The following is a 27,949-nucleotide window of genomic DNA, read 5'->3' as shown; positions in this document are numbered from 1 at the left end:
CTCAGAGAGAGTCCCATGACATTTCCATAAAGGATAAACCTAAGCAGGACAGGGACTTGCTGAAAGCCACAGAGCAAGTTCTGGGTGAAGTGGAGTGGATTAGCCTTGGAGTCCCCGAGTCCCCGGCCCCCATGAATGCTCACAGATATGAGCATTTAGAACAAGCATCTTCTTCTTCTTTTTTTTTTTTTTAAAGATTTTATTTATTTATTTGGCAGAGAGAGATCCCAAGTAGGCAGAAAGGCAGGCAGAGAGAGAGAGGAGGAAGCAGGCTCCCTATCGAGCAGAAAGCCCGATGTGGGACTCGATCCCAGGACGCTGAGATCATGACCTGAGCCAAAGGCAGAGGCTTCACCCACTGAGCCACCCAGGCGCCCCTAGAACAAGCATCTTCTGGTGATGGGGCACGTGGAATGGGGAGATGGGAAATCGTAGAAGACATCACTGGACACAAGTCACTCTGATTTCCATTCCAGAATCGTCTGTGCTGGGCTCCCCATTCTCACCCTGTACCAAAACCATACGCCGGGCCCCAACCGAAGACATACAGAGCCCAGAAGCCTTTGTTTTCACATTTAATCAAAGGAAAAGAAAGAAAACCAGTCAGAGCAAAAGCTCAGGATTTGGCTGAGGGAGGGGAGAGGGGAAGGGCAACAGGGCCACTGAGTGTGGACAGTGTGGGGCAGAGTCCTCATTACCCCAAGGTGCCCCAAATACAAGCATCCAGGGAAGGAGGATAGGGTCAGAGAGGTAATGTGATGGGCACACACCTGCTCCAACCCAGCCCCGGGCCGGGGAGTGAGTGGGGCTTGTGTAGGGGAGGTAGGACGCAGTTGATGGGATGAAGACAGGTGAGGAGGGGCCCAGCCCTGTCCCCCAGGCATCACTAGAGGTGAAGGTGCCAGAAGCCAGAACAGCATCAGCGCAGGAGATCTGTCCGGCAGGGCCAGGTGGCAGCTCCTCAGCAAGGTGCCCAGCACCCTAGGCGGGGCTCCCCCACCTCCATCCGAGGATGCTCTTTCCATTAGGGGACTTCGAGGGTTAACCAAGGGGAGGGGGCTGCACCTGCAGATCCTCCACTGCTTCTACTCCCAAGCGCCCCAGGTGAGGTGGGAACTGACAAAGGCCACCACTGTCTCCACCGGGAGGAGAGCAGCGCTTCCTCCCCTCCTGGTCCCCTTGGGCAGTGGCTAAGGGTGATGCAAGGAAGAGCTGGAATGAGGATTAAAAGAACACTGATGAAAGGGGAAAGAGGAGTATAAAGGTGACTGCATAGTGGATGCCAAGCTATGCAAATGAGATGGCAGCAGGCTTGACCTTTATATCTCATTTGCATATCCTAGGCAAATGCAAATGAGATCCCTAATATAATAAATATATTTCTAACTTTGTAATAAATATTCTGTTTCTTCTCCCTCCCCTTCCCTAGGAAATGGGCACACAGTGGTTCAGGGGCCAGCTCGGGCTGAACCTGCAGCGAAGACTGATCAGACACTCAGAGAACTAGGAAGGACAGAGGGGCTGGCTGGTGGTGGGGTTGACAGGGTGGTCCCTGCAAGGACAGGCTCACCCCAGACGGGGTCACAGAGAGGGACAAGGGCCAGGTGCCTGGGGAAGTCTAGGACGGCATTCTTAAAAGGGATTCTCCTATCTTACACAATTGCCTTCCCCAAGGACTCGAGCGTGTCGTGTGGGATAGGGGGACACTAGGAGAGGGGGAGAAAGACATCCAGGGAGGGCCAAGGCCCTGGAAACTGGGATCAGGGTCTCATAAGAAATGGGGACTGATGGGGAGCCCCCAAAATAGGGCCCCAAAACGTGACCTCCAAAGCAAAACAACCCTTTGCTTCTCTTCTCCCCAAACCGAGACTCACACACACGCAAACAGCACAAACACAGACCAGGTGCCCCGGCCTGCGGAACCTAAGCTGCGCAGGCAGAAACAGTGTGGATGGCGCCCCCTGGAGTTGTACAACAGGGAGCCGGCTAGAGCACAGACGTCCTCTGCCAAGCCCCTGCTCCATGGCCGGCTGGCGAGCTCCTCTCTGCACCCATCCTCAGTCCCGCAGGCACACCTGATGAGAGTGGGCCCCCTGGACCCCACCGGAGGGACCAGGATGGACTGTGGTCCTGAACAGGGAGCCCAGACGCGCCACCAACCTCCCCCCCACCATTCCCCCAGCCATGGTCAGCAGTCACAGGCTCCCTGTCACACGTCAGCTCACCCCTCCCTGCGCTGAGCCCTGCGGGGAGCAGAGCTGCCCTGCCAGGGGCACATCCGGAGAAGTCCATGGAGAGACTTCGGCAGTGAAAAGCTGTGCAGGACGGAAGGACGGTGTGGGGTCCACTTGCGGGTGTCTGCCTCATCCCCAGGGAGCTGGGACGGCGCTGCTCCCTGGCTGTGGCAGCCGGCTCAAGCTTTGGCTCCCCCAGCCTTCAAGAGGGCCCCAGGCGGGACCACTGCCCTGGACGGCCAGGCCTGCTCCCAGGGACTCGTGCCCCACAGGGAGGAGGGGCGGGAGGAGCCCGGGAATGGAATGGGCGTGGCCAGTCCAAGGGGAAAGGGCGGTTTGAGAGAGGTGGCCAGGGGCAGTGTACCTACTGGCCACAAGGCCCCAGAGCAGCTTTCCTCTTCTCTGCACTGGGCATTATGGAGGTGACTCTGACACACTCCGGGAGACAGCATATAGCCTGGCCCTCAGAGAAGGACATCCGGTGGCCAGGGGGCATCGGGAGTGGGCAGCACCTGGGCACGGTGGTGCCCCATGAACACCCACCTCCTTGGCAGTGCGCGCATCTGTGTGGAACAGCTTAGGGCCCGCTAGGAGCCAATGACACCCAGGGAGAGCCAGACGGCAGGGGATGAGAGCTAAGGACCAGGACTGGGGGTCATGGCTGGGGGAGGGGATGGATTCAGGGTTCTGGGTCACAGCCCAGAGGGGTGCAGTCCCCATGAACAGTCTCAGTACACCCAGCTGACGGGCACCCACTGTGGCTCCGTCCGTAGCTTCTCCATGGCAGCCTGGAGCTCACGAAAGGTCCTCTCCAGGTTGGTGTTGACCAGGCTGAGGTCGAAGTAGTGCCCGTAGCCCCTTTGGATGCGGCTGCTCTCCTCCACGGTCCTCCTCAGGTCAGCCTCCTGCGGCACAAGGGACCCTCCCGGCCATCAGTGTCCCCCACATTCACCCCCATCGTCGGGGGAATTGGCAGCCTTCCCTATCTGTCCCCGTTCCCCAGAGCCCAGTCATATCAAGTATGGGCTCCCCAGGCTGAGGAGGCAGGAGCCCCTCCCCACATGCCCCAGGGCGGCTCTCCGGCAACTCTGGACAGACTAACAGGTGAAAAGAGGGAAGGAAGGAAGGAAATAAACTTCAGTGAGTGCCAAGCAGGGCATACTAACTGCTTTGCAACCCACATAATCTTTACTGTGGCTCTGTAAGGCAGGACTCATTATTTGCCATTTCCAACAGAGAACATTGAGGTACAGGGAGGTCACCTGGCCAGCAGGTGCACAGGGTCCACCTGACTCCAAAGTCAATGCTCCCTCCACTCTAACCAGGCGCCCTTAACCCCCGCAGCCTGAGATACACCTCCCAGGCATGCTGTTACTGGGGTAACCCCAGGAACCACCATCCCACACCTAGTCAGAGCTGGGCAGCTGGCCAGGCAGGAATGCAGAGGGAACTTTGAATAATGACTTAAATAAGTCAAGGTGGGAGCTCTAGGACTGGCCCAGCTATGTCCCAGTGACCCCAGATGGCTACGTTTGTGCCGGGGACTTCAGCCTGGAGCCCAGCCCAGGCAGCCTTTTCCAGCGCCTCAGCGGGACTCTGACCTAGCGCCTGAGAGCTGCAGTACCAGATATGGCCAGAAGATGGACCCCTGAGCCCAGAATTCGGCAAACCCAACATCTCCCTGGGAAGAGGAAGGCTGCTCTAAGGGGTTCCTGGTGGGGAGGTAGGTGTCCTGGGGTCCTGTAATACCTGACTGGAAGCCTCCTCCTCCCTAACGCTAACTCATCCCTCCAGCCAGACTTCCAGCCTCCAGCTTCCTCCTTCCCTTCAGCCTTTCCCTCCAGCTATGGACACCTTCACACCACCTGGTCCATTCTGCCCACACATCTCCCACTGGCCCTCTGGACTCCCTTTGGTCAGCACTCTGTCCCCATAGAATGGAAGGAGCTGTGGGGCTGGCAAAAGCTCCTGCAGCCAAGGCTAGCCGAATCCCTGACTGTAAGACTTTGGACACTTCACTTCCTTGCCCAGACCTCTATTTTCACATCTATAAAGCGGGAATCACAAGTCCAAACTCACTGATACTTCGGGTGGGCCCCTCTCCCCTTCCCCGATGCCACCTTCTTCCCCTCATCTTTCCCTCATTCCCAGCCTGTCCTCTCCCCAAGGCAACCACCGGACCCCTCCCAGCATACATAGGAGCCCTCACCGTGAGCTGCTTGGTGGATACCCCACTCTCCAGGGCAGCCCGGTTCATGGCCCGGAGGGTCTCAAAGTCAGGGGCCTCGATGAACACCACGTAAGGGACAAACTCAGCTGTTCTCAGCACTTTCACTGCCTGCAGGAAGAGAAGGGGATGGGGGAGTCTATCCCCACAGACATCCTAGAAGGTTGGTGAAGGATAACTGGGTGGGGGGGGCAGATATCTGGAAATGATGGGGAAATGGTACCTGGCATCCTGGGACCTGAGTCCCGGGGATGAATGGTAGAGGAACCACTGGCAGGTGGCTGGGGTTTGGGACACCAGAGGAGGCTAGAGGAGTGGGGGGCCTGGGAGGCTGAGAAAAAGGTTCTAGGTGTGTTGGGTCCCTAGCAGGAGCTGAGGGGTTATATGGGGGAGCTGCTTGGGAGACCAGGGCCTGGAAATATATGCGGAGTATGTGGCGGGGTGGAGGTGGGCAGCAGAGTGCACAGAGGGGAAGTGGGCAGGCTGGGAACAAGCAGGCTGAGACCCTACCTGGGGGTTGACATCCAGCACGCACACCTTGCCGGAGGCAACCACACCCCGGATGGAGTCGATGCGTGTGCCATACAGGTTGCCCTCGTATTCTCCATGTTCCAGGTAGCGTCCCGCCCGGATGTCGGCCTCCATCTCCCCACGGGACACAAAGCTATAGCCCTGGCCTTCCCGCTCCGAGTCCTTGGGCCGCCGGGATGTGTCTGGGGGAGGGAGGGCCTGAATGAACACATGCAGGCCGTGTGCCGCCTCAGACACACGTGTACATGTCTTACGGGAGCCACGCAGCCCAGCAGGTGCAGCTCCCCTCCACCTTCAGTGCACTGCTGCCTTCCCATGCCCCATGCCCTCGCCCTCACCATTGATACCCACAGATCCGAGACATCCATATTGGGGTGGGGGCTCCAGAGTTCACTGCTCCAGCCCAGCGCTCACAGATGGGGAAGCTGAGTCCCAGGGGGGCAATGGGCACCCCAAAGCCACCCACCAAGGTCAAGCGGATCTGGGGTCAGCATTCAGGTTCCTGCCTCCAGGAGCCAGGAGCTCTGACCACCCCTGCTGGTTCTGTCACTACATGAGGCCCTGTTTCACACGGGTTCCCAACAGGGTTTTGTTGTTGTTGTTTAAGATTTTATTTATTTATTTAAAAGAGAGAGAGTGAGGGCAAAGGAGTATGAGCCAGGAGCAAAGGGAGAGGGAGAAGCAGGCTCCCCAACTGAGCAGGGAGCCCGATCCGGACCCATCTCAGGAGTCAGGGGATCATGACTCGAACCAAAGGCAGATGCTTAACTGACTGCGCCCCTCGGGTGCCCCCCCCCCAACTGGGTTTTTAGCAAGTGAAACATGACAGAAGGAGAGGTAAGCCTTGCTCAGCCTACCCAGGCCACAGGTTCAAAAGAGGGCGTCCCAAACCCTCTCCGGCCTGCAGTTCCCCCATCACCCGCTGGGGGCGCACCCCCCTCCAAAAGTATCACTTGACTTGATGACCTGCACAGGCCCACTCAGTGAATGTGGCCCTGGCCCCTAGGGCACTCCTGCCTCCTGGCCCCCCACCCAGCAGGGCCCAGCTCCCACTCACAAGGCACTGTGGTGCCGTATCGATCCGGATCCCACATGATGAGCTTGTTCTTCAGGCTGCGCCGGCCCACTCCCTGGGCTCCGATCAGCACCAGGGTTTTCCGGCGGAAGGGGGGCATGCGGGCCACTTCCTCGTAAATGAGCAGCTCATGGCGGTCAAACTCTGAACACAGGGAGGGGTAGTCATCAGGTTACGCGGCTGGCATAGGAGGGGTCAGGGGCCAAGGGCCAAGGGGCTGGGGCTAGGGGCAGCAAAGAGAGAGTAGCCAGGGCCCACGGACAAGACTGGCAGCATAAGCACAGGGAGGGAGAGCATGCGCACAAGTCCTTGGCGGCTGGGAGGGGGGCAGACCGTGTTGGAGGACAAGGAGGGGGTCTCCAACACCCACCTGCATTCTTGGTAGTCAAATACATCATTCGCTTCTTTTTCTTTCCTGAAAGGCTGCCACACAGCGTCCCTGGCCACAGAGAGATGGGCGAGTGAGGCCAGGTAGGCTTGTGTCGGATCCCAGACTAGGGGTTCCAGGGAGGACCCTCATACCTGAAGTGGGTGTCAGCTCCAGGTCCCGTTTGACAAAGGCTTTCCGCTTCTCCTCCAGCAGCTGGCTGGGGATGAGCCCAGCGCTGCCCCCTTCCACATGGCATGCCTGCAAGGGATATGGGACAAAGACCTGCCCTGAGTGAGAAGACACCTCCCCAGGCCCTCACCTCGCCTCCCACCCCCTCCCACACCACAACAGGAGACAGACACGGAGCCGCACCTGCCACCAGTTAGCGTCATCCTGGTTTACAATCTGCAGCAAGTCCCCAGCACTGAAGCGCAGGCCCGCCTCCTTGCAGGGGATGAGGCTGTCTCTTCCCGGGTCATAGTCAAAGTGGCATTTCACAAATACCTGGGCCAGGGATCACAGAAGGGTCAAAGGAAGAAGGGAAGGCTGGAGGGCAGTACCCTTCTCAGACCAGCCCCACCCCACGTCCCCCTCCTGAGGGTGGGGGAGTGTCACACAGTCCCCTGTGTTCCCCCTACCTTCACAAAGATGCAAGAGGCTTGGGCACCGTCCCTCTCCAGGCATGACGCACCCCAGACCCACCCAGCCACCTCCCTGGGACCAGCCTCCCTTTGCATCTAGAACAAAAGGATTCAGAGTGATGGCGTCTCTGCCGGGGGTAGGGGGGTGCATAGATCCATCCACTAAGGAAAAGGCGGGATCACTGAGGAAGGGACACAATCCTGGCACATAAACCAGGATCCCTCGGTCTACCCACACTCTCCCCTTGGCCCAGTGGGCTCTGGCAGATGGCTGGAGAGCCCACCGGAGAAGACGGACAGAGCAGCCAGACCCCCACAATCCACCAACCAGGAGGCAGCCATACAGGACACGTGGCTACCTAACGTTGCGCATGCGTGCACCCTGTTCGCATCTGCAGATGCAGGGCTGCATCTACACGGGCGCTCCTGTGGGCACCCCAGGCCTTAAATGTGCACGTGTCCCTTGCACATGTGTATGAGTGCCCACAACTAGGGCCAATGCACGAGCATGCGGGAGATGGGGCACTCTCACCCCCGGGATGTCACCCTGGCGGCTGCCCCTTGGGCCTGAGTCTGGGTGGGAGTGGGGAGCTTGGTGGAGGGACCCACCTGGCGGGGCAGATGGGGCTCCTGGTAGCTGGGCAGGATCTTGAGGATGACGCTGCCACTGGCACTGCGCAGGAGCTCCTGCAGCGCACGGGGGTCACTGCCCACCGGCTGCCCATTCACCTCCTTGATGATGTCGCCCACGTGCAGCAGGCCTTGCTGAGCCACCATGCCGCCATGCAGGATGCGTGCGATCACCAGCTCGCCGCCCTCCACGCGGAACGTCACACCCTGGAGAGGATAGAGGGCCGGCATGATGAAGGGGCTCCAAGGGGCTCCAAGCTGGAATCTTCGGATGGGTCTCCTAAGCACCCCTCCATTCCCATCCTCACCCCCTTCTATCCCGGACTCGGCCTCGCAGACTCCTCCTCTTCCAACTCTCTGACCAAATTCTTCACTCAGGGGGGCATTCATGGAGGGAGAGTGGGCACTTTCTGTGCGCAGCTCAGGTGCACAGGGTCTGTGGACTCCAGGAGCTGCATGGGCCCATCTTCCTCTTCGGCCCTCTCCTGACCAGATTTGGTCCCCACCAGTTACTCTCAGTGCCCCCTCCAGACCCCCAGCCCCAGCCCCGCCTTGCAGCCTCACCAGATGCTCTCCAGCTGTCTTGCGGATGCCCACCATGCGCACTGCGTCAGGAGGTACTGGCTGGTTGCTGAAGGTGGGGTCCAGGCCAGGGCTGGGGGGTGGTGTCTCATAGGTCTTAGAGGCCACAGAGTCGTGTGTCTCCAGGAGAGACTGTGGAGGTAGTGGAAAGAGGGCAAACCATGAGACAGTGTCCCATGGTCCCTTCCCATTCCTGTGCTAATGTCCTGCCAGCCCCCTCCCCGCAGCCTGCCCCAGCCCCCACCCCAGCCCAGGGCCCGAACCTGGAAGTGGGGCTCCTGGAGGATGCGGGCCAGCTCCGCGGCTGTGCTGCTCTGCTCTGCCAGCTGGGCCAGGTCCCGGAGGATCTCCTGCACGAGCTCTAGGTTGTTGTCCCGCACTGCCTCCAGCTTGGTCTCCTCCAGCCGCTCATGGGCCTGGTGGGGGATGAGCAGAACAGGTGACACCTGAGGATCACCAAGAAGCCTGAGGTACCACTGTCCCCTACCTGCTCAGATCCTGACTTCCGACCTCAACCTCCGCATCGTTTCTGACACCAGCTTCAGATGCTCGCTCACCCAGACACAAGCACATTCACACACACACACACATACCTTGCTTTCCCCTTTCTTGCCCCAAACGATGATGAGGATCCAGTTTATAGAAGGAAGAATTCAAGCCCAAACGTTCATTCCCATCCTCTTGTCACAGAGGGCCATTAAAATCATCAAGCTGTCCCCACCCCCCGGGACCTTATAAGCCTGTGAGTTCAAGGACAGCTTTTTCCACGTGACGGCACGGTCCTGGACATCCTGTACCCCAGGATGAGGAAGCAGGAGAGGTGGAGCAACTTGTTCAAGGTCACAGGGACCCAAGCTTGGGTCTCCAGACCTTCAGGCCAGTGCTCCCAGGGGGGGAGGAGAGAAGAAATCAGTACAATTAACCCTTGCAGAACACGAGGGTTAGGCACACCAATCCTGCACCATCAAAAATTGCTATGTATGGGACATCTGGGTGGCTCAGTCGTTAAGCGTCTGCCTTCAGCTCAGGTCATGATCCCAGGATCCTGGGATTGAGGCCCGCATCAGGCTCCCTGCTCAATGGGAAGCCTGCTTTTCCCTCTCCCACTCCTTCTTCTTGTGTTCCCTCTCTCACTGTCTCTCTCTCTCTCTCTGTCAAATTAAAAAAAAAAAATCTTTTTAAAAAATCGCTATGTAACTTTTGACTCCACGAAAATGTAATTACTAATAGCCTACTGTTGGCTGAAGTCTTACGGATAATATAAACAGTTGGTTAACCATATCTTCTATGTTATATGATTATATACTGTATTCTTACAATAAAGTAAGCTAAGGAAAAGAAAGTGTTAAGAAAATCATAAGGAAGAGGAAACATATTTGAGGCACTGTATTTATTAAGAAAAATCTACATATAAGTTAACTCACAAGTTCAAACCCATGTTGTTCAAGGGTCAACAGCCTACAGTACCAGGAGAAGGCCCTGTACCTATTTGTCACTCTACCAACCTTGGGCTCCACGACAAAAGGTGTTGCTCTGGAAAAAGGGAAAGGCAGCCCAGCCCAGCCAGGAGAGTCATGTTAGTTGGGTCAGGAAGTAAGGAGTGCCGGGTCAGGGATATACATGAAGACTTTTTTCTCTCTGAGTCGTTTGAAAAAGAAGTCACCTCACCCCAGAGTCATTCAGCATACATCACCTAAGAACAAACAGGAGATCTGCCACATAAACTACAATCCCGTATCACACACAGGAAGTTCAACATTAAAACGCTGATATATAGGGGCGCCTGGGTGGCTCAGTGGGTTAAGCCGCTGCCTTCGGCTCGGGTCATGATCTCAGGGTCCTGGGATCGAGTCCCGCATCGGGCTCTCAACTTGGCAGGGAGCCTGCTTCCTCCTCTCTCTCTCTCTCTCTGCCTGCCTCTCCATCTACTTGTGATTTCTCTCTGTCAAATAAATAAATAAAATCTTTAAAAAAAAAAAACGCTGATATAATATAATCTAGTAGACAATCTCTATTTAAATGTTCACTGTTGTCCCAAACATTTCCCCTTATAGATTCATTTTTGTGGGGTTTTATTGTTGTTGTTTTGTTTTTGTTTTTGTTGTTTTGTTTTGTTTGTCCCTGATGGGCAATCTCAACAAGCACCAGGTGTTACATTTCATTGTCCCATCATTTTATTCTCCTTTTTTTTTAAGTTTTTTTAAAGATTTTATTTATTTATTTGACAGAGAGAGATCACAAGTAGGCAGAGAGGCAAGCAGAGAGAGAGAGGAGGAAGCAGGCTCCCCGCCAAGCAGAGAGTCTGATGCGGGACTCGATCCCAGAACCCTGAGATCATGACCTGAGCTGAAGGCAGAGGCTTAACCCACTGAGCCACCCAGGCACCCCATTCTATTCCCCTTTAATCTAGACCAGATCCCAATAACTTTTGGTCTTTCAGGACATTTTTAAGTTCAGGCAAGTTGTTTGTAAAATGGATTTTCCCGATTATATCCCCATGATTAGACTCAGGTTAGTCATTTAGGCAAGTGCTCTACATAAGTCATCTTGTCTCTTTCCCACACCTCGAGATCCTGTGACTATTTTGCTCCCCAACAATCTTTCACTGATGAATTTAGCATTCATTTATGACACATGCCTAAGCCAATTCATTTTTTTAAAAGATTTTATTTATTTATTTGACAGAGAGATCACAAGTAGGCAGAGAGGCAGACAGAGAGAGAGGAGGAAGCAGGCTCCCTGCTGAGCAGAGAGCCTGATGCGGGACTCGATCCCAGGACCCTGAGATCATGACCTGAGCCGAAGGCAGAGGCTTTAACCCACTGAACCACCCAGGTGCCCACCAATTCATTTTTTTAAGGGGGCGGGGAGGGGCAGAGGGAGAGAGAGAGGATCCCAAGCAGGCTCCCATGCCCAGGACAGAGCTGGATGCGGGATTGGATCTCACTGAAATCAAGAACTGGACACATACCCAACTGCACCACCAGGCCCCCCAGTCAATTCTTAAATTAGGAGTTGCAAAATGGTGATTTTCTAACTCGTTATTGCTTCTACATTTATTAGTTGGCTTTCTACTATAAGAGAGAGCTTGTCCTTTTCCCCTCTTACCCCTCTCCCCATAGCCCCCTCTCTGCATCACTACGGATTCTTTTTACCCTGTGCTCTAAATCATCACCATCACTATCTTCTTTTTCTCAATTTATCCCCAATTTGTGCAGTAGGAGCCCCCAAACACACCTGCGTCCTTTTGACATTTCCCATCAGTCCTTGAGCACCTTCCTCCTTCTGCCACGGGCTCATCCTATACTTTCCCTACTCCAGGTCTGGGCTCAGCAATTTCTCCAAGGAGCTCAGATTCCTTTTGGCAGGGAATGGTATTTAGAAACCAAGATCTGAGCATCTGGTGCTCATTCCTTCTGGGGTGTCACTTATAGCCATTAGTTGATACTGATTATTCCAAATAAAATCTGAAGATTTTCCTCACCTTCCCTCATTCCATATTTAATACCTTCCATTTAAGTATTCAAATAAATAGTCACGGGCACCTGGATGGCTCCATGGGTTAAAGCCTCTGCTTTCCACCCAGGTCATGATCCCAGGGTCCTGGGATCGAGCCCCACATTGGGTTCTCTGCTCAGCAGGGAGCCTGCTTCCTCCTCTCTCTCTCTCTGCCTGCCTCTCTGCCTACTTGTGATCTGTCTGTCAAATAAATAAATAAAATATTTAAAATAAATAAATACTCACATGTGGCTGTTGGCTACTGTATTAAGAAGTACAGCCTTGGGGTGCCTGGGTGGCTCAGTGGGTTAAAGCCTCTGCCTTCAGCTCAGGTCATGATCCCAGGGTCCTGGGATCAAGCCCCGCATCCAGCTCTGAGCTTGGTGGCAAGCCTGCTTTCCCCCACACCCTCACTTGCCTCTCTGCCTACTTCCAATCTCTAGCTGCCAAATAAATAAATAAAATCTTTATAAAAGAAAAAGAAAAAAGAAGTACAACCTTAGCCTATATCTCACTTAGGGTATACAGTCAGAATATTATGAGCAAAAGTAACTAGAATTAATTCCCTTTTCTATATGGTTATGTTAACAATCTAATAGGTGGATGGATTCACTTACCCACACTTAGTTTCAGAGTTAACTTTTTTCATTCTTTTTAATTTATTTGTATTTTTGGAATATGCACATTTACATTGTTCGAATTTTAAATCTATATAAAAAGTAAATGGAAGTAAGTCTCATTTCCATCCTCATCCCTTCTGCCTTATTCACACACACACTAGAGGAGATCATTTTATTAGTTCCAATTTATTCTGTTTCTTTTCACAAAAATAAGTACATATTTCTCTTTTTTACATAAAATATAGAACACAATACCCACTCTTTGATTCCTTGGGATTTGTTTGTTTGTTTAATTGGCTTGGTTTGCTCTTTGGTTTTTTACTTAACAATACGCCCTGGAAATCACTCTACGCTGCTACTTGCAGACCTTTCTTTATTATTATTATTATTATTATATTTTAATTACTGCATTTGACTCACTGCATGACTGGAGGACCATAATTTATTCAACCAATCTCATGGGTTTTTACGTTATTTCTAATATTTCACTATTGCAAATAAGGCTGAAGTGAAGAACCTGGGGCAGCTGTTGTCTGTCTATAGAGAAGTCTTCCATGTAAATTCCTGGGTCAAGCAGAAGACACAGGTTTGATTTTGTTAGATACTGACAACCCCTTTCCATTTGTCACTCTCCCCAGCATCAGATGAGAGATTTTCCTGAAGCCCAGCCTGGACCAAGTACACAGCTAGCTAAGGGTGCAGCCAGTACCTGAACCCTGATCTGCCAGCTCCAGATCCATAGCCAGAATCAGAATGCAAAGGCAGAAACTCCGCACTTCTTAGCCATTTCTTAGAGAGCTTTTCCTTCTGCCCTCCATGCCAACCTCTCTGATCATGGCAGAAAACAGGGAATTCTCATTTTGAGAATTATGAGCCCTGAAGTCTAGGCTAATAATTAAATAGCTCAAATACTGAAAGGAGTCCCAGAGAATGGTATGCCAGAAGGTAAAGTCACTCTTCCATCTGGAACTGATGATGTGATTTGCTTTGGTCAGTGGGACATTAACAAATGTGAGGCAAGCAGAGCCTGGAAAGTGCTTGGGACTTGGGGCTTGTCCTTCCCTGCTGCTGAGACTGCCTTGTGGAGTACCCTCCAGTGGCCCCCTCCTGGAGGACAAGAGAGCACGCCATCATAGACCTTGCAGCCTTCCCAGCTGAGACACCAGCCATGTGAAGGAGAATGTCCTAGACCACTCTGCCCCAGCTGAGCAGCCCAGACCAGCAAAACCACCGAAATGATCAAAAAGATCATGAGAAATGAAACTTGGTTGTTTTAAGCCACCAAACAGTGGGATGGTTTGTTACCCAGCAGAAGCTGACTGATACATTGAACTCCTCACCACTGTAGCTTCCACTTCTCCTGTCCCCTGGTCAGAATCTCTATTTCAGTGACCTGCCCCCTCTCCTTCATTCTTCTAGGACCTTGTCTTGCTTTGTCAACTCTCACCCTGGCCTTATCACAGGAATGGAGTCTTCCCAGTGAACTCTGGCCATGGCCAAGACTGCATTGTAACAACTCCTTATGGTTTGGAAAACACTTCTACACCCATGACATTCCCCAATGTCTCTGGAAAAGAGACATCATTATCCCCACTTTTCAGAAGAAATAACTAAAGGTCAGAGAGGTTGTCAGACATACTAAAATCACACAGCCAGCTAGTGACTCTTCTGACTCCAAACCCTGTGTTCTTTCTACCTCATCTCATATAGATTAGATCACAGGCCTCCCAGCTAGCAGATGTCCCCACTGGTAACAGTTCACCTGAATTACTGAACGTCACCTGACTTGGATTCCTCACCTTGGCCTTGCCTGTTGTCGGAAACACCTGCTGCTGGATCCAAGTCAGCCTTCCCAGATGTCACCTACTGGCTAGGGCTGCAGCTGTCATCTGCAGCCAACCCCACGGACTTATGATCTGTTAGCCAGATTTGACTTCCCTCCAGAGCCTTTCCTTCTGGATTTGTCTCCTGAGGCCCTTCCCCTCCCTGGTCTTAGATCTACTCAGCCCAGCCCCTCCCACACGGTCTGCACAGCCCCATCAGAGAGAGGCAAGTTCCACTCCATGAGAGTAAGGGAAGGGGATTAATAGCTATTATTAATTCCTGCTTAACTATTCCTGAGTTTATGGGCCACTTCACCATGAGAACCAAGGTTTTACTGCTGGATCTTTTTACAACTGGATCTGAGTACTTTTATCTGTTAGGTTAGAACTGTATCTCTATACATATAATCATTAAAATTGATGAGGAGTACAAAGTAGGTCCCAATGTCCAAAACAAGTCATGTGGTCAAGTCCAGATTGAAGAATGGAGAAACTCTACCTTTTGGTGAGGGAAGTGACCAAGGCCCACTGCAGAGGGTTACACGTACAGGGATGAGAGGGGTTCTTACTGAGCTCAGATGGTCTTTTTGGAGATGCACTTCTTGCTTGTCTCACAGCTCAATGGAGAGAAGTCACAGGGTCCCCCTAGCCCGTCAGCCTCTTACTGGGAGTCTCAGTTTTGAAGAAAGGTCCACACCACCTTCTACTGTGCTTTATGCATCTGAAACCATCCTGGGAATCTCCTCAGAGGAAATTCTCACCAGCTTATCCCCAAGATGAATTCTGGAGAAGAGAGTTTATGTCTACCTCCTGATCTGGCTGATTCTAGGTTAGGCTGTACAGGGAGGTCCCAGGCCAACAGATTTGGACCCCCTCCAGAGAACAAACTCTCCGGCAGTTCATTCCCACAGCCTCAGTGCTGTATCTGCTACTCGGTGATCACGCCACAGATACTCATCAAAGCGAAGACAGATGACTGAGTGAGGGACAGTCATCCAGCCGGCAATCCCCTCACTGGAGAGCTGTCCAGTGGACCAGACAAAGACACTGAAGAACACCACTGAGGGCAATCATGCTTTGGAGGGGCACTTCCAATCCTGAGATTCTGCCTTCCTAAAAGCTCCCTCTTTCACTGGCTGTCTCACTGTAGAGGCAACATCTAACAGGACCCAGAGGTGACATGGTCTAATAAATTCTACTCTGAAATCAGCTTTGGCAGGTTACAGGTGGAGAGGGTCAAAATGTGTATATTCAGCAATGCCACTGCCATGTGTCAACCCTAGAGAGACTCTCACACATGCGCAGAAGCAGAGGAATGCAAGGACGCTCCCCACAGCGCCGCTCTGAATAGCGGGGAAATCAACAAGGCAGGTTCTTGTACCTGTCTCTCAGTAGAACCAATAAATAAATACTCTATTTCATATACTGGAACACGACACAACAGCTAAAATGAATCTATATGGGGCACTGGGGTGGCTCAGTTGGTTAAGCATCTGCCTTCAGCTCAGGTCATGATCCCACAGTCCTGGGATTGAGCCCCACATCGGGCTCCCTGCTCGGTGAGGAGTCTGCTTCTCCCTCTCCCTCTGCCTGCCACTCTCCCTGCTTGTTCTCTCTCTCTGTCAAAATAATCCTTTAAAAATAAAATTAAATTAATCTACCTGTATTTCCATCTATACTTATGTCAGGAATCATGTTACTTACATAAACTAGAACTCTCCCAAACCTAAGTGGCTCGCGCTATCATTCCATTAGGGAACATTTAAAATCCCATATCCTAGGGACGGATTGTGTACATCTGAACACAGCGGTAGGCAAGACAGGCAAACATTCAGGGGTGGGACATCATCTACCTCAAGCCAGGGGTCACCTGCGGGGACAGAAAGCAGTGGAAGTGGGACTGAGGAGGGGTACCAACGGCATCACACTTCCTTTTTTTTTTTTTAAGATTTTATTGATTTATTTGACAGACAGAGATCACAAGTAGGCAGACAGGCAGGCAGAGAGAGGGGAGGGGGAGAAGCAGGCTCCCTGCTGAGCAGAGAGCCCGATTCGGGGCTCGATCCCAGGACCCTGGGATCATGACCTGAGCTGAAGGCAGAGACTTAACCCACTGAGCCACCCAGGTGCCCCAGCATCACACTTCTTCTTTCTTATAAAGACATAGCAAGAATGCAAGAAAGTGGGGTCAGCGTTCCCATCCTGGAGATGATACTCAGAGAGCTGTTCGGTTTTTTCCTACACTCTCTGCATTCATTCATTGAGCAAATATTCCATGAGCACCTACTCTGTGCAAGGCACTGTTCTCGGCCCCTGGGGACACAGGCAGACATGCCCCACCCTGCTGGAGCTCACACTCTCTTTGTTTGAAATGCTGGATCCTTTATTTTTATTTGTAATCCATGAGTACAATCCTTGACCACTGAATGGAAGGCGCTCTGCCTTTCTCCAATCCCCTCCCCCACCCCACCCCAGTCTGCTCAGTTTTCTCCTCCCCAGAACATTCCACTTTCACCTTCTGCCATTAGCAACCTCCCTGGGTCTTCAGGGGACACAGCATCCCCTGCGCAGCTCTCTCCCTCCAGTAAGGCCTGGCCCCCCTCCACACCCCATGCCAGAGCCGGTCACAGCCATCCTGTGACAGAGTCCCCCTCTCCACCCTGTGGAAAAGCTGCCACCTGGCTACCTTCTCCGCTGTCTCATCACTGTCATCACCAACTTCCTGGCCACCCCACCGCCGTTCCCTGAGACCCTGAGCCCGCCTCCGTCTTGTCCCACCCCGATGCCTGCCGTACCCTAGATTCCAACGCCAGCTACATGCAAACCTTCCATTTCTGGGCCTCTTGCATGTTGCTGACCTCCCTGCCTGCCGCAGCTACACCCTAAATTGTCACGTCATCCCCCAAAGCCTTCCTCCTTGGAAATCTCCGACCTCCCTCTCTCTGAACTCTGCCTTCTCTTCCAGCTACCCACTCTCTCCCCAAACACTTGGTGACCTCAGAGAGCCCCCGCCCTTCACTCCATTTTCTTCCTGCCTCTCTGCTGCCAGTCCTCCTCCCCATCCCTCCCAGGGATACTCTGAGCCACCTCCTCTCCCCTGTCCCCTTCATGCTGTCCCCTACATCTCAGCCTTCACAGCCGACACCCAGCACATACCTGGACCAAAGTCACACCCTTTACTCCCAGCATCCCAGGACTGAATCACCCCCACCCTAGAAAGTCAGGCACCTGCCACAGTCAGTCTGGGGCTCTGTCAATCCTGCTCCCCGGCTTTGGTGGGGTCCCTCTCCCCTCCCTTTAGTGATTAGTTGAGTCTTCATTTCCAAATGCCCCAGTTCAACCCTGATCTCTGATTTCCAGCATACAACACCCCCCCCCCTTTTCTGGAAAATCTGAGCAAGTAGACAGGATTCCCTGCAACTCCATTGCCTCTACCCCAGGAAAGGGGGCACCCTTCTACCCACCCCCACCCCTCCCAACCCTGCCTCTGAGCCTTAGCCTCATACCTCCCCTGCGCAGAATCCTGAGTGCCCTGTTACCCCCACCCCTCACCTTCCACACCCAAACACCCTGCCAATTCACTTCCTAAATACTTCTTTCGTCCTCTCCTCCCTTAAGCCCAAAGGTTTACCACAAGTCTAGCTCAGGGTCATCCCCAACTCTGGCCTTTCCTGCTCCAGCCATGACCCTACAACCACCCTCCATGGAGCTGCCAGAGGATGCTCCGAAAACATCCATATCCTATCATCAAACCCCCACTTGAAACCCACGAAGCCACCTCCTCTCCCCTGTCCCCTTCATACTGTCCCCTACATCTCAGCCCCATGAAGGGGTCCGTGTCATTTACAGAACATAACAGGACAAGGCCCAAGCTCCCAGCACAGCTCCCAGTGCCCTCCACAACCTGAGAGCATGTCTGCAGCTTACACTCCCTGTCTCAGACCTGAAGCTTCAGCCTCACACCTGCCCTTATGTCCCTTCACAGACCTCTGGCTTTTTCTCACCTCTGTTTCTGCTCAAGCTCTTCCACTGGCCCCAAATGCCCTCCCCCTCCTCCTCAGTCTTTCAGATTCAGCTCAAGGGGCCCTTCTTCCAGGAAGACTTCCCTGGCTACTCCAGACCAGGTTAGACATCCGCCCTTCACATTCCCAAAATGCCTAGCGCATCTGCCTCCAGCAGAGCCACTATCAAAATGCTTAAAAACTTCTCTCCTAGTGAGTTTCTCCCCCACCTGATGCACATGGCAAGTGACCTTAAAAAGACATCTGCACAAAATGCCCAAAGGCAGAAGGGACAGGCAGGATGAACTCTTGAAGACTCCAAGGTATAGGCACCAATCCATCCTCCCCCCTCCAAGCTGGCAGTCATCTCATCCACCTGGGCATGCCCACACTCTCACTGACCAGGTATGGGACTGCCCACCATCTGCTGTCCTGCAGACTCATTACCTGGGCAGGGATATTGTCACAGAGTCCCTCCATGGGGGGTCTTCTGGGCCACATGCCCCTTTCCCAAGCACCCTATGGCCAACACCCCATAAACTCCCTAGGCACAGTGCCCTCGTGCCCACCTCCCTGGAGTACTATACCTTGGCCAGGGATCTCACTATGGGACTTTCCATAATGCCTCGAAGGAAGATCAGGTCCAGTTCTGCAGCCCCCGTGGCATTGGGGAGTGATCCCAGGTTGTCCAGGACTTGCTGCATGGCTGGGGAGAAGCGGCAGGTGATGAGACACAGGAACTAGTGGGGCACCAGAGCAATCACCCCTCCTCCCCCATGTCCAGCAGAAGACGGCCTCTCTCCGGCAGCCCCTCCCCCCTGCCCAGCTCGGGCACTCCCGGTCCCTGAATGTCCAGGGCTGGGGTCTAGGGTAGGCAGGGAGTCAGTTTCCTTGAGCTGGTCTCTAAGCCCTAGGTAATGCTAGCCTAGGCAGGTGGGAGGGTTTGGGAATCAGGAAATGGACTCTGATGTGGGAAGAGGGGAGAAAGGGAAGCACTTGTCAGGTTCCAGGTTCTGCCCTGAATCAGAGAGGCACAGACTCCTCACATGATCTCTGGATGGGCTGAAGTCCCAGGACTCAGCCACCTGCACCTAGGGGGCTCAGGGATAGGAGAGACAGTACTTGGAGCGTGTCCCTGAATGCAGGCCCAGAGTCAAGCAGGCAGTCATGCAGGAGGTCAGAGCCTGTACAGTGCGCTGTACAACAGCAGCACTAATTCCGCATGATTTTTCAAAAGTCATGGTCCCTCACTGGCCTCAGTCTTTCCCTCCTGTAAAATGGGTGAGTGGAACTGGACAGTGTCTACAGGCCCTTCAGCTCAGTCAGAGAGTGATCTATTAATGTTGAGAAGTTAATATAGATCATAGGAAGCCAAAGTTACGGCCCAGAACATTGACAGGAGCTGGGGAGACAGGCACCTGGGGGAGCTGTGGGTGCCAAAGGGCAGAGATTAGACCAAGTCAGCCCAGGGATCAGCAACCCCTCAGCCTGCCATGGGACATAACCAAGGACATGAGAATACCTGACACAGCTATGGCAGTGGCTGCTGAGATCTGAGGTGGGCCTTGTCTGTATGCACCCACGGAGGTGGGAGCTCCTAGTTGTGGCAGGTTCTGGGGGGAGGAAGGGAGAAGCAGAGTGTGCCCAGCTGGGGGCAGAGATGGGCAGGGGGTATCATTACTCTGCCACCCATCCACCCACGCCTGCATCTACATAACAGAGCTCAATCCGTGGAGGGGGGCGGACACAGTCCCTGGCTCCTCTCACCACTCTTGTCAGAACCCCCTCCTCCAGGAAGGAACAGGGATGGGGAGGAGGGGGCACTGAAACTGGAGAAGCAGACATGGCTCAGGGAACCCCCCCCTCAACCCCTCCTCCTCCCCACCTTCTCCAGAAACAACATCCAAGCCCGCCCTCTAGATCCCTCCTGCCCAGGCCTGGGCTTGGTATTGATCAGACACCTGCAAGGCCTTTAGAGGCCTCAGAAAGAAGCCAGGGCAGGGACCCTTCCCACTCTGCCAGGGTATCCTGGGATCCACCCTCCCCAGCCATCCTCACCTACAGACTCACAAGCCTGTCAGCCTTGGAGGAGGACAGAGCACGGGGGAGTGAGGGCCCTCTGCCCAGGCCAGCTCCCTTAGGTTCCCGAGGGCCCGCTCCCAGGGCGCCCTCTCCAGATGCCCAAACCCTGAGGAAGGAGGGTAGATGAAGGGGCCAGCTCTCCCCGCGCAGCCTCCCCGCCCCACTTTCCCTACCTTCCCTCTGGAGATCGGCTTCCTCAGAAGAGCCCAGGGATACACCCTCCAAAGAGGCCCCACTGCCTGGGCTGCCCGCCATGGCTGCCCCCCACACCCGGCTCCGGGGGCTCCACGAGTAGCCTCTACACAGCTGTCGCGGCTCTGCCAGCCCTAGGGGGGCCGCGCTCGAGGAGGCGGGACTCGGGGGAAGCGCCAGCTGCGGGATCAGCCAATAGCAAGGCTGAGTCTCCCTGACCGCCTTGCTGATTGGCCAAAGCCCCAACGGGAGCAGCCGGGTGGGGAGGGGGCGGTGCCAGAGCCGAGAGTGGGGCGGTGGCAAAGAGTCCCGGTCCTCCCAGAGCCTGATCGCACCTCGCACCCGGTGTTCGCACCCGCGGGGGTCCGGAGGGGGCGGCTGAGGGGAGGTTTGCGGGGCAAGGGGTTAAGGCTGCCGCCCCTTAAGAACGGAGGCGGTGCTCAGAGACCCCCTTCTTACAGCCCAGCTGTGGGAAACCCAAGGCGGGGTGCGGATTTGGCACCGGCTTGTTCCCGCCCTCCTCTTCTGGAAGTCTCTCCTCTAAAACCCGCATGCCACTTCCTCCTCTTGCCCTCAGACCTCTACGTTCCTTCTCCAGGCCCAGTTTCCTTTACAATGACCTCCTCAGAATCAAAGGAAGCCCCCGAGAATGACTCTCAGCCCTCCGCAAGGAGCAGGGGCACCACTGTGGCATGGGACAAATACCGCAAGCCCCAAATGCCTGCCCCACCTGCTAGCCATGGGGAGGGAGGCGTGGGGGGGGGGCGGGAGGAAAAGGAGGGGAAGGGAGCGGCCTCCCAGTCTGACCCCATAACGCAGCAGTGGCCCCTCCCCTCCCCCATCTCACATTGGCTCCTCCCCTTAGGTTAGGGATGGTGACTGGTGGGCAAGTCAGGCATCTTGGAAGGGAAAAGGTGAGGATGCATTCTCGCAGCATGGAACCCGGTGGGCAGGAGCATAGAACTTGGTCGTTACCCCAGCCCAGTGCCTCCATTCCTCTGACACCCTGTACCCATGAGGACACCACCAGCTGAGGCTGCCACCAGACAGCCATTCCCAGAGGAGTGGCACCAGGTCGAAATGCACCCCTGGTTGCCATGGCAGCAGGAGGGATTACACACCAGGACATTAACCCAGGGATGCAGGAGAGATTTAAAGGGACAGCTTCACCTCAAAACGGCCGCTTTGATTCAAAGAAAAGAGGGAGTCAAGTAAAGAGGGCAGAGTGGGCAGGGCTCCAGGCCTGAAAACTCCAGGGGCAAGTTCTCTGAACACTCAGCCAATGCCATGGCCCACATATCCCCCAGCCTGTCCCCCACCCTCAGGAAAGGGCCCCTCCACTTTACTAGAAGGAGAGGTGGGTCTCTCTGCGAGAGTACACTCACACCATCTCCCCTCCGCAATGACAATGGCTGTGTTGAGTCATAGGAAAGGGAACTGTTGGCTTCACTCTGCAGGTCGCAAGGCTCCAATCTCCCTGGGAAGGGAGCGGGGAGAGGGAAGGTGACCCTGACCTCAGAGGTGGGTGACTCTGACCACAGCTGCCTCTCTTATCAGGCCTATAGGAAGTGTAATGGCCACCAAATTAGAAGAAGTAGACCCATTATCAGATTTTTGAGGCCGGGAGCCAATTCAGCCTAGGGTGGGCGCAGGGAGGGCTGCCTGCAGGAAGAGCCAAGAGGCTCATAGCTTGGGTCACACATCATCTCTTTACAGAAGAAACTCAGGATCCAAGAGGTTAAGCAGCTTGTTCCTATCCTCTTTCCTTTGGATACAGGAAGGCAGAAGTAGCTGATGACATAACACCCAGGGGATCAGGGGCCCCAGGGGTCCTCAGAGGAAGCAGTCGAGTTCCCTCTTCCCTTGTCCCTTGCCCCTGGCCTCCACTCCCTGCCTGGTCCCCACTGCACCCCCATCAAGCCCCCATCAAGTGGCCTGCAGCCAGGGAAGCCAAATTCTCCTCCCTCTACAGCCCTGCCAGGCACTATTAATGGGTTTACTGGCCAGCCCCAGATTGAGAGGCCTTTAATCACAGGCTCAGAGTTGGACTTAATTAACCCCTAAGCAGCTTACAGTGAGGCCCAGGCAGACCGGAGCAGGGGAAGAACCCAGGGGGCTCAGCATGCTGGACACAAGGTAGGAAGCACTGAGCCCTCCAAGGCCTCTAAGGCCACCAGGGCTGGGGGACATTAGTACAGTTCCTCCACTACATGGAGAAAAGGTCTTTCTGGGGGGAGGGGAGGCAAGGGTGTCACAGTTTAGGATCTGGCCCACCCACAGCAGCCTTCACTTTCCTAGTTCACTTTCTCGAAGGGGAGGGACAGGTGAGTTACTCTAACCAAACTGGGAGGCCCGGAATATCTTGCAGAGGCAGCAGCAAGGCCTGGAGCAAAGGACGGGACTGCAGGGGCAGGAAGCACCCAGGCAGTGAAACATCAGACAAATCAGAGCAAAACCAGAGCAGGCTGTGGTGTGAGGGCCCATAGCCTCCAGCATAGGGAACTTCACCTGGTAGGGCCCTGACTGCACATGGGGTCCATGAACCCCCAGAACAGAATACAGATTTTGTGCACAGAGAAGCATCTGTCTATGAGAAAGGCCCACAGCTGTCATCAGATTCTCAAAAAGGGATCCAGGACCAAGAAAAGTTAAGAACACTTTTCTTATCCAATCCCATCATCTTACAGATGGGAAAACGTAAGTCCTAAAAAAAAAAAAAAGACCCAAGGTCACAGGCTCACCAAGATCATAACCCAGGAGCACCCCTTAACAACTGTGCGTACCCCTATCAGGAATATACTTCCCGAGTCACAGCTTTAGAGTGTCACATCGACTTCTTTATAGGAGAAGAGACACAGCCTCCAAAAGGCTAAGAAATTTGCCCCTGAGGCTTCCTAGCTCATCTGGGCGACCAGCTCCCTTGCCCCACAATCTCCCAGAGAAGCAAGTCCAGGCTTCCTCAGCTGGCATTCTCCACGTGCAACTCCGAGCGTCCCAGGACACAGCCCCAAGCCCTTCCCTGGCACAGGCTGCTTACTAATCTGGTGGCATCAGGCTGTCCTCCAACCCCCAGCCATCCTCCAAGGGCCCCTTCCTAAAGGCCACCTCACCAAGGAGTCTGGCCCCAGGCCATTGCCCTGGGCAATACTGGGGATCATCTCTGGCCCCCCACAGAGGTGAGTTGAGCTATGTCTCCGGCCCCACCCTTGAGCAGGTGCAGCAGAGCCTTGGAAGCTGTCCAAAGGAAAGGCTGAGTAGCAGGATGGAGCAGTGGTGGGGGACAGTTCATTGTTACTGGTGACTGTGGGAGTGCCTCACCACTGCTCTCCACCCTCAAGGCCCTGCCTGGCACTCGCCGAACCACGGATACAAACGGACATCCTCAACCCCTTCTTACCAGACTCAGAGTTGGTGGCGGCAACTGGCATGGTGAGGTCTTGGAGGGCTCTGAAATGTCTCTCCTAGAAGAGGGGAGAGAAAAGAATGAGAAAGCACAATGGCAAAGCAATGAGGGAAGGAATTAGGAAGAGCCTCCCCTCGGGATGAGAGCATTCATTCCCTAGAGGCTGCAGGATCCCACAGACCTGGAAGGCAAGAAGGGCAGATATCACATGCCCCTTTCTCCAAGAAGGAGGGGAGGAGGTTCAGAGAGGATAATTGCTTTGCCCAAGGTCATGAAGCTAATAAAGAGAGCCACATGGAACACCCAGGTTTTATGACTTTAAAAAAAAATTATGTTTCTGTCTGCCATTTGTCCTTTATTTCTTTGGGGGGTGGTCTGAGTCCGGAATCTGAGTCAAAAGCCGGAAAGATGGGCATTCCCAGACTGTAAGCTCCATGAAGTCAAGAACTACACCTGTTTTATTTTGCTTCTGGATCCCAAACCTAGCCAGTGTAGGTGCTCTACAAACATGTGTGTGTGTGTGTGGCTGGCAGAAATGAAGTCATACTTTCCCCAGGCCTCTCTGACTTCCACTTTCTCCATTTGCCCCTTCTTAGTCCAGAGCTGGGACAAGAAAATCAGGGGGCTCCCTATTCTCCAGGGGAGGGTACAGGAGGGATACCCACTACCCTTCTTCCCTTTGCCTTCCTGGGCACTTGCTACTTGAGAAAACCCTAATTCCCAGTTGCTATGACAACTAGAGGCAGTGGCTCACAGCAGGGGTGGGGGAGAAGGGGGAAGCAGCTGGCAGTGCCCACTTTAGGACCGAATGCCTGCTGGGCCCTGGGGGGCAGGGAGTCACAACTTCCTCTCCCCCCCAAAAAAAGGATTCTACCCAGAGGGATCATCACCAGGTTTTAAGAAAACCCTCTCTCTAGTCCCATCCCTTCCACCCCCAGACCAGAGCTGGTCGGTCATCTGAGCTCAAGTGGCAGAAATCACAAAGGTTGGGGGATGACTCCCCTTCTTCCTGGATCTTCCCCTAAAGACATGAAGAAAGGTGTTTTCAGGGAAAAGAAGGGCACCCTCTGTCAGGCTAGCACCAAGGCTGGAAGAAATGCCCAGGATCTGCTGTGCCAGCCAGTGCCCCTGTGCCCACCCCTGCTGTGCCTTCCCTCCTCCCCCATCCAAAGTCCTGACCACCTGGAACCTGGAGCCTTCTCCTGGCTGATGCTGTTCTCCCTGACTGTTACTGGCAGAGCAGACCCCAGACATCCGCCTTCCTTAGAGACTGGAAGGTGAGAAGAGGCAGGGAAGATCCTGTCCCCTGGAGTCTTGCCCAGCCTGCCTGGGTTTTTCTCTGGGTAATCAGTTCCCACAGCCTCGGCTAGCTCTTCCCCACCCCCACCCCGGCCTCTGAGAGGGCGGGGCCTGGCTTGTGCCCACAGGAGAACAGCGGTGCCAGGCAAGCCAGTCTGGCTACGGGCCAAGGCCCGGGGCCCAGGCTTCGGGGAATGCGCACCTCGGCTTCCAAAAGCCTGGGCCTCGGTGTCCTCTCACCCCTACCCCCAGACTATTCACACTATCCAGGGTCAGCAGGTGTTGCGGACCCGGAGCGAAAGGGGGAGGTTCCCTCCAACGTCCCTCCCATCCACCCCTCCATTAATACCCATACAAAGAGATGTTGTAAGAGAAAGGTCTGACAAAGGCGCTTTGAAGAACGACAGGTCGTGGGGAGGGGTAGACAGACGGAGGGATGGGGGCGTCCAGAGACGTGCGGACCTGCACGACAATCGGATAGCCCCCGCCCCTAGAGCCGGGCCCTAAATGGCTGGGCGCTAGGACCTGGCGGAAGGGGGGCGTGTTGCGAGCCATCAAAGAAGGCTCTTTGCGAGCGCGCCCGCGGGAGACCAGGGGATGAGGTCACTGAAAGATGTCCCCCCGCCCCCGTGCTCACTCTCCCCACCCCCCCTGTCTTAGTTGACCTAACTTTCTGACCTCGGCTCTTCTCTCCTGGCACCGATCCCCTCTCAGGTCTCCAGACCCTAACCCTGGCCCCCCACCCCCCCCCCCCCCCCCCCCCACTGCCTGGAAGGGGAAGAAGCAGTGCCCCCCTTCCCAGGACCCCCTCCCAGGGAAGGTTGAGGTGTTGGCCTCCCAAGGGGTCCGGGGGCGGCCACCGGGACCCACGCAACCTCTGTCTCGCGCCCCCAACCCCCGGAAGCGCTAACAGCGCTGTTCTTACGTAATGCCCGGCTCCAAAGTCCCCCGAATCCGCACAGCCCCCGAAGAGGCCTCGCGGATATCGGAGCTTCGCCACCACCTCTGTGCCCGATGTCACTTTGGAGCCCTAACCGCTCCGACCAGCATCAAGAAGCAGCGGGGTTTGATTTCTCTCTAGACGCCCCCGAGAAAGGAGGGTGGCGGGCGGTGGGGAGGGAGGGGAACGGCCTGAAGGAAGGGGCCCGGGGAGACCCGACCCAGAGAATAGGGTTGTGCCTGGACGAAGAGAAAGCAAGGGCCCTGGGGTGGGCGCTGGCCCGGGAGTCGGGGGGCGCCTACCTGCGCCCCGGCAGCCCCTAGCTCGTTGCGGCTCCAGCGCAGCCCGGCGCTCCGCGTTTATTGCTTGTCAATCGCTACCCCGGCTCTTAAAGCGGCAAGGCCTCCTCTGCGCGAGGGGGCGGAGACCGAGAGGCGAGAGGAAGGGAGGGGGGCTCTGGATACCGAGGGAAAAGCCGGAGAAAGTAGTCTTTCCGTGCAGCTAGAGGGTAGGCGGGGAGGTGGTGGTTTGGGAGAAACCGCACAGCCCAAGACCCCCTGCTCGCTTTCCACTGGGGGAAGCCCGAGCTAGGACCCGTTCCAACGAGCGTCCCTTGGCGCCCAGCGATCCCTTAAAAGGGCGATGGTGAACGATTACTCCGCTCCCTTCTCTCAGTTTAGAGCCACCTTTCAATTCCAGATCTGCCTCACCTTTCCAGGTTATCCCGTTTCCCAATTGGGAAAAGGAACCGGAGGAGTTGAGAGAGATCCCCTAGGGGCATTCCCATAGGGTCTCAGACTCAGGGGGCAGTTTGGAAGGATTCCAATGGGGAAGAGTGGGATCCCAGGCTCTCTGGAAGAAGACAGGGGAAACGTCTTTGAGAGAGAGTTCGAGATCTTATTTTAGGTTCGGATCAGAGAACAGGTCCATACCCCCGTTTAGGGAAAGAAGTAATTCTCTATCATTCTTCAGAGTCCCATCTCAAGAAGTGAAGTAAAGTGTTAAACCCAGTTAGCTGTCTGCCTTCACCAGGCTCCGCTCCACCCCAGACCTGCTTGTAAAAGATAGTGTATGGCCTTGGAATGCTTGTAGGTTCAGCCTGGAGACCATCCTTCGCTCAGACAGCCTAGCATAGGCGCGCCAGCCCCAGCACTTCTCTGACCTCAGTGTCCCCCAACCCCCTCTGTCTTCCAGAATATGCAGAGATCATCCCTCTTTCTTGCTAGCTGAGCTCCTAAGACCAGAAGTGGACCTCAGCTCCTAAGACCAGAAGACTGGCTGGCTCAGTCGGTGAAGTCGGCTTTTGATCTCGGGGTTGTGAGTTTGAGTCCCACTTCAGGTGTAGAGATTACTTAAAAACAAATTTGTTGTTGTTGTTGTCGTTGTTACCTGGGCTCCAACTCCATCATGAGGGCTTGAACACACGACCCTGAGACCAAGAGTAGCATGCTCTACAGCCAGGCACCCCCAAAATAAAATCTTTTTTAAAAAAGAAATAAAAGAAAGGAAAGAAGGAAGGGAGGGAGGAAGGGAGGAAGTGGACTGCGACCTGGAAACTTGCTTGGAAATCTCAGAAATGGGTTTGACTTAGGAATCCATCCTGGAAGTGGAGGACTGGTCCCCGGGACCCCAAGAGACTCAGTTCACCCCTGAGCTCTAGAGGGCATAAACTTGGGTATACAGATATAGGGAAAAGCCATGAAAAAAAAAAAAAAAAAAGCCATAAAACCTTTCTGCTGAAAGGCCTGGCGCTTCCTCGCTCTTCCCGCCTTACTGAAGGAGAAGCGACCCCAGATGGTGG

At 54.6% G+C, this 27,949-nt stretch overlaps 1 protein-coding gene across 1 annotated transcript; it reads right to left on the bottom strand.

Annotated features, from left to right (window-relative positions):
- Positions 1–202: 202 nt before the first annotated feature.
- MPP2 (MAGUK p55 scaffold protein 2) lies at positions 203–26,555 on the bottom strand. Its single transcript, XM_059378450.1, has 13 exons — positions 26,451–26,555; positions 23,904–23,967; positions 18,820–18,938; positions 8,554–8,706; positions 8,273–8,422; positions 7,688–7,915; positions 6,810–6,941; positions 6,590–6,695; positions 6,438–6,506; positions 6,050–6,211; positions 4,972–5,174; positions 4,444–4,572; positions 203–3,139 (listed from the first exon to the last, which is right to left on the bottom strand). Exons 2-13 carry the CDS (start codon positions 23,932–23,934, stop codon positions 2,963–2,965), a joined length of 1,659 nt encoding a protein of 552 aa, XP_059234433.1. The 5' UTR covers positions 23,935–23,967; positions 26,451–26,555; the 3' UTR covers positions 203–2,962.
- Between the last annotated feature and the right edge of the window lie 1,394 nt (positions 26,556–27,949).

Source organism: Mustela nigripes, chromosome 16 (genome assembly GCF_022355385.1).
Source record: "Mustela nigripes isolate SB6536 chromosome 16, MUSNIG.SB6536, whole genome shotgun sequence".
NCBI lineage: Eukaryota > Metazoa > Chordata > Mammalia > Carnivora > Mustelidae > Mustela > Mustela nigripes.
The sequence above is the reverse complement of the archived record's forward strand: the minus strand, read 5'-3'. Positions and strand labels throughout refer to the sequence as shown.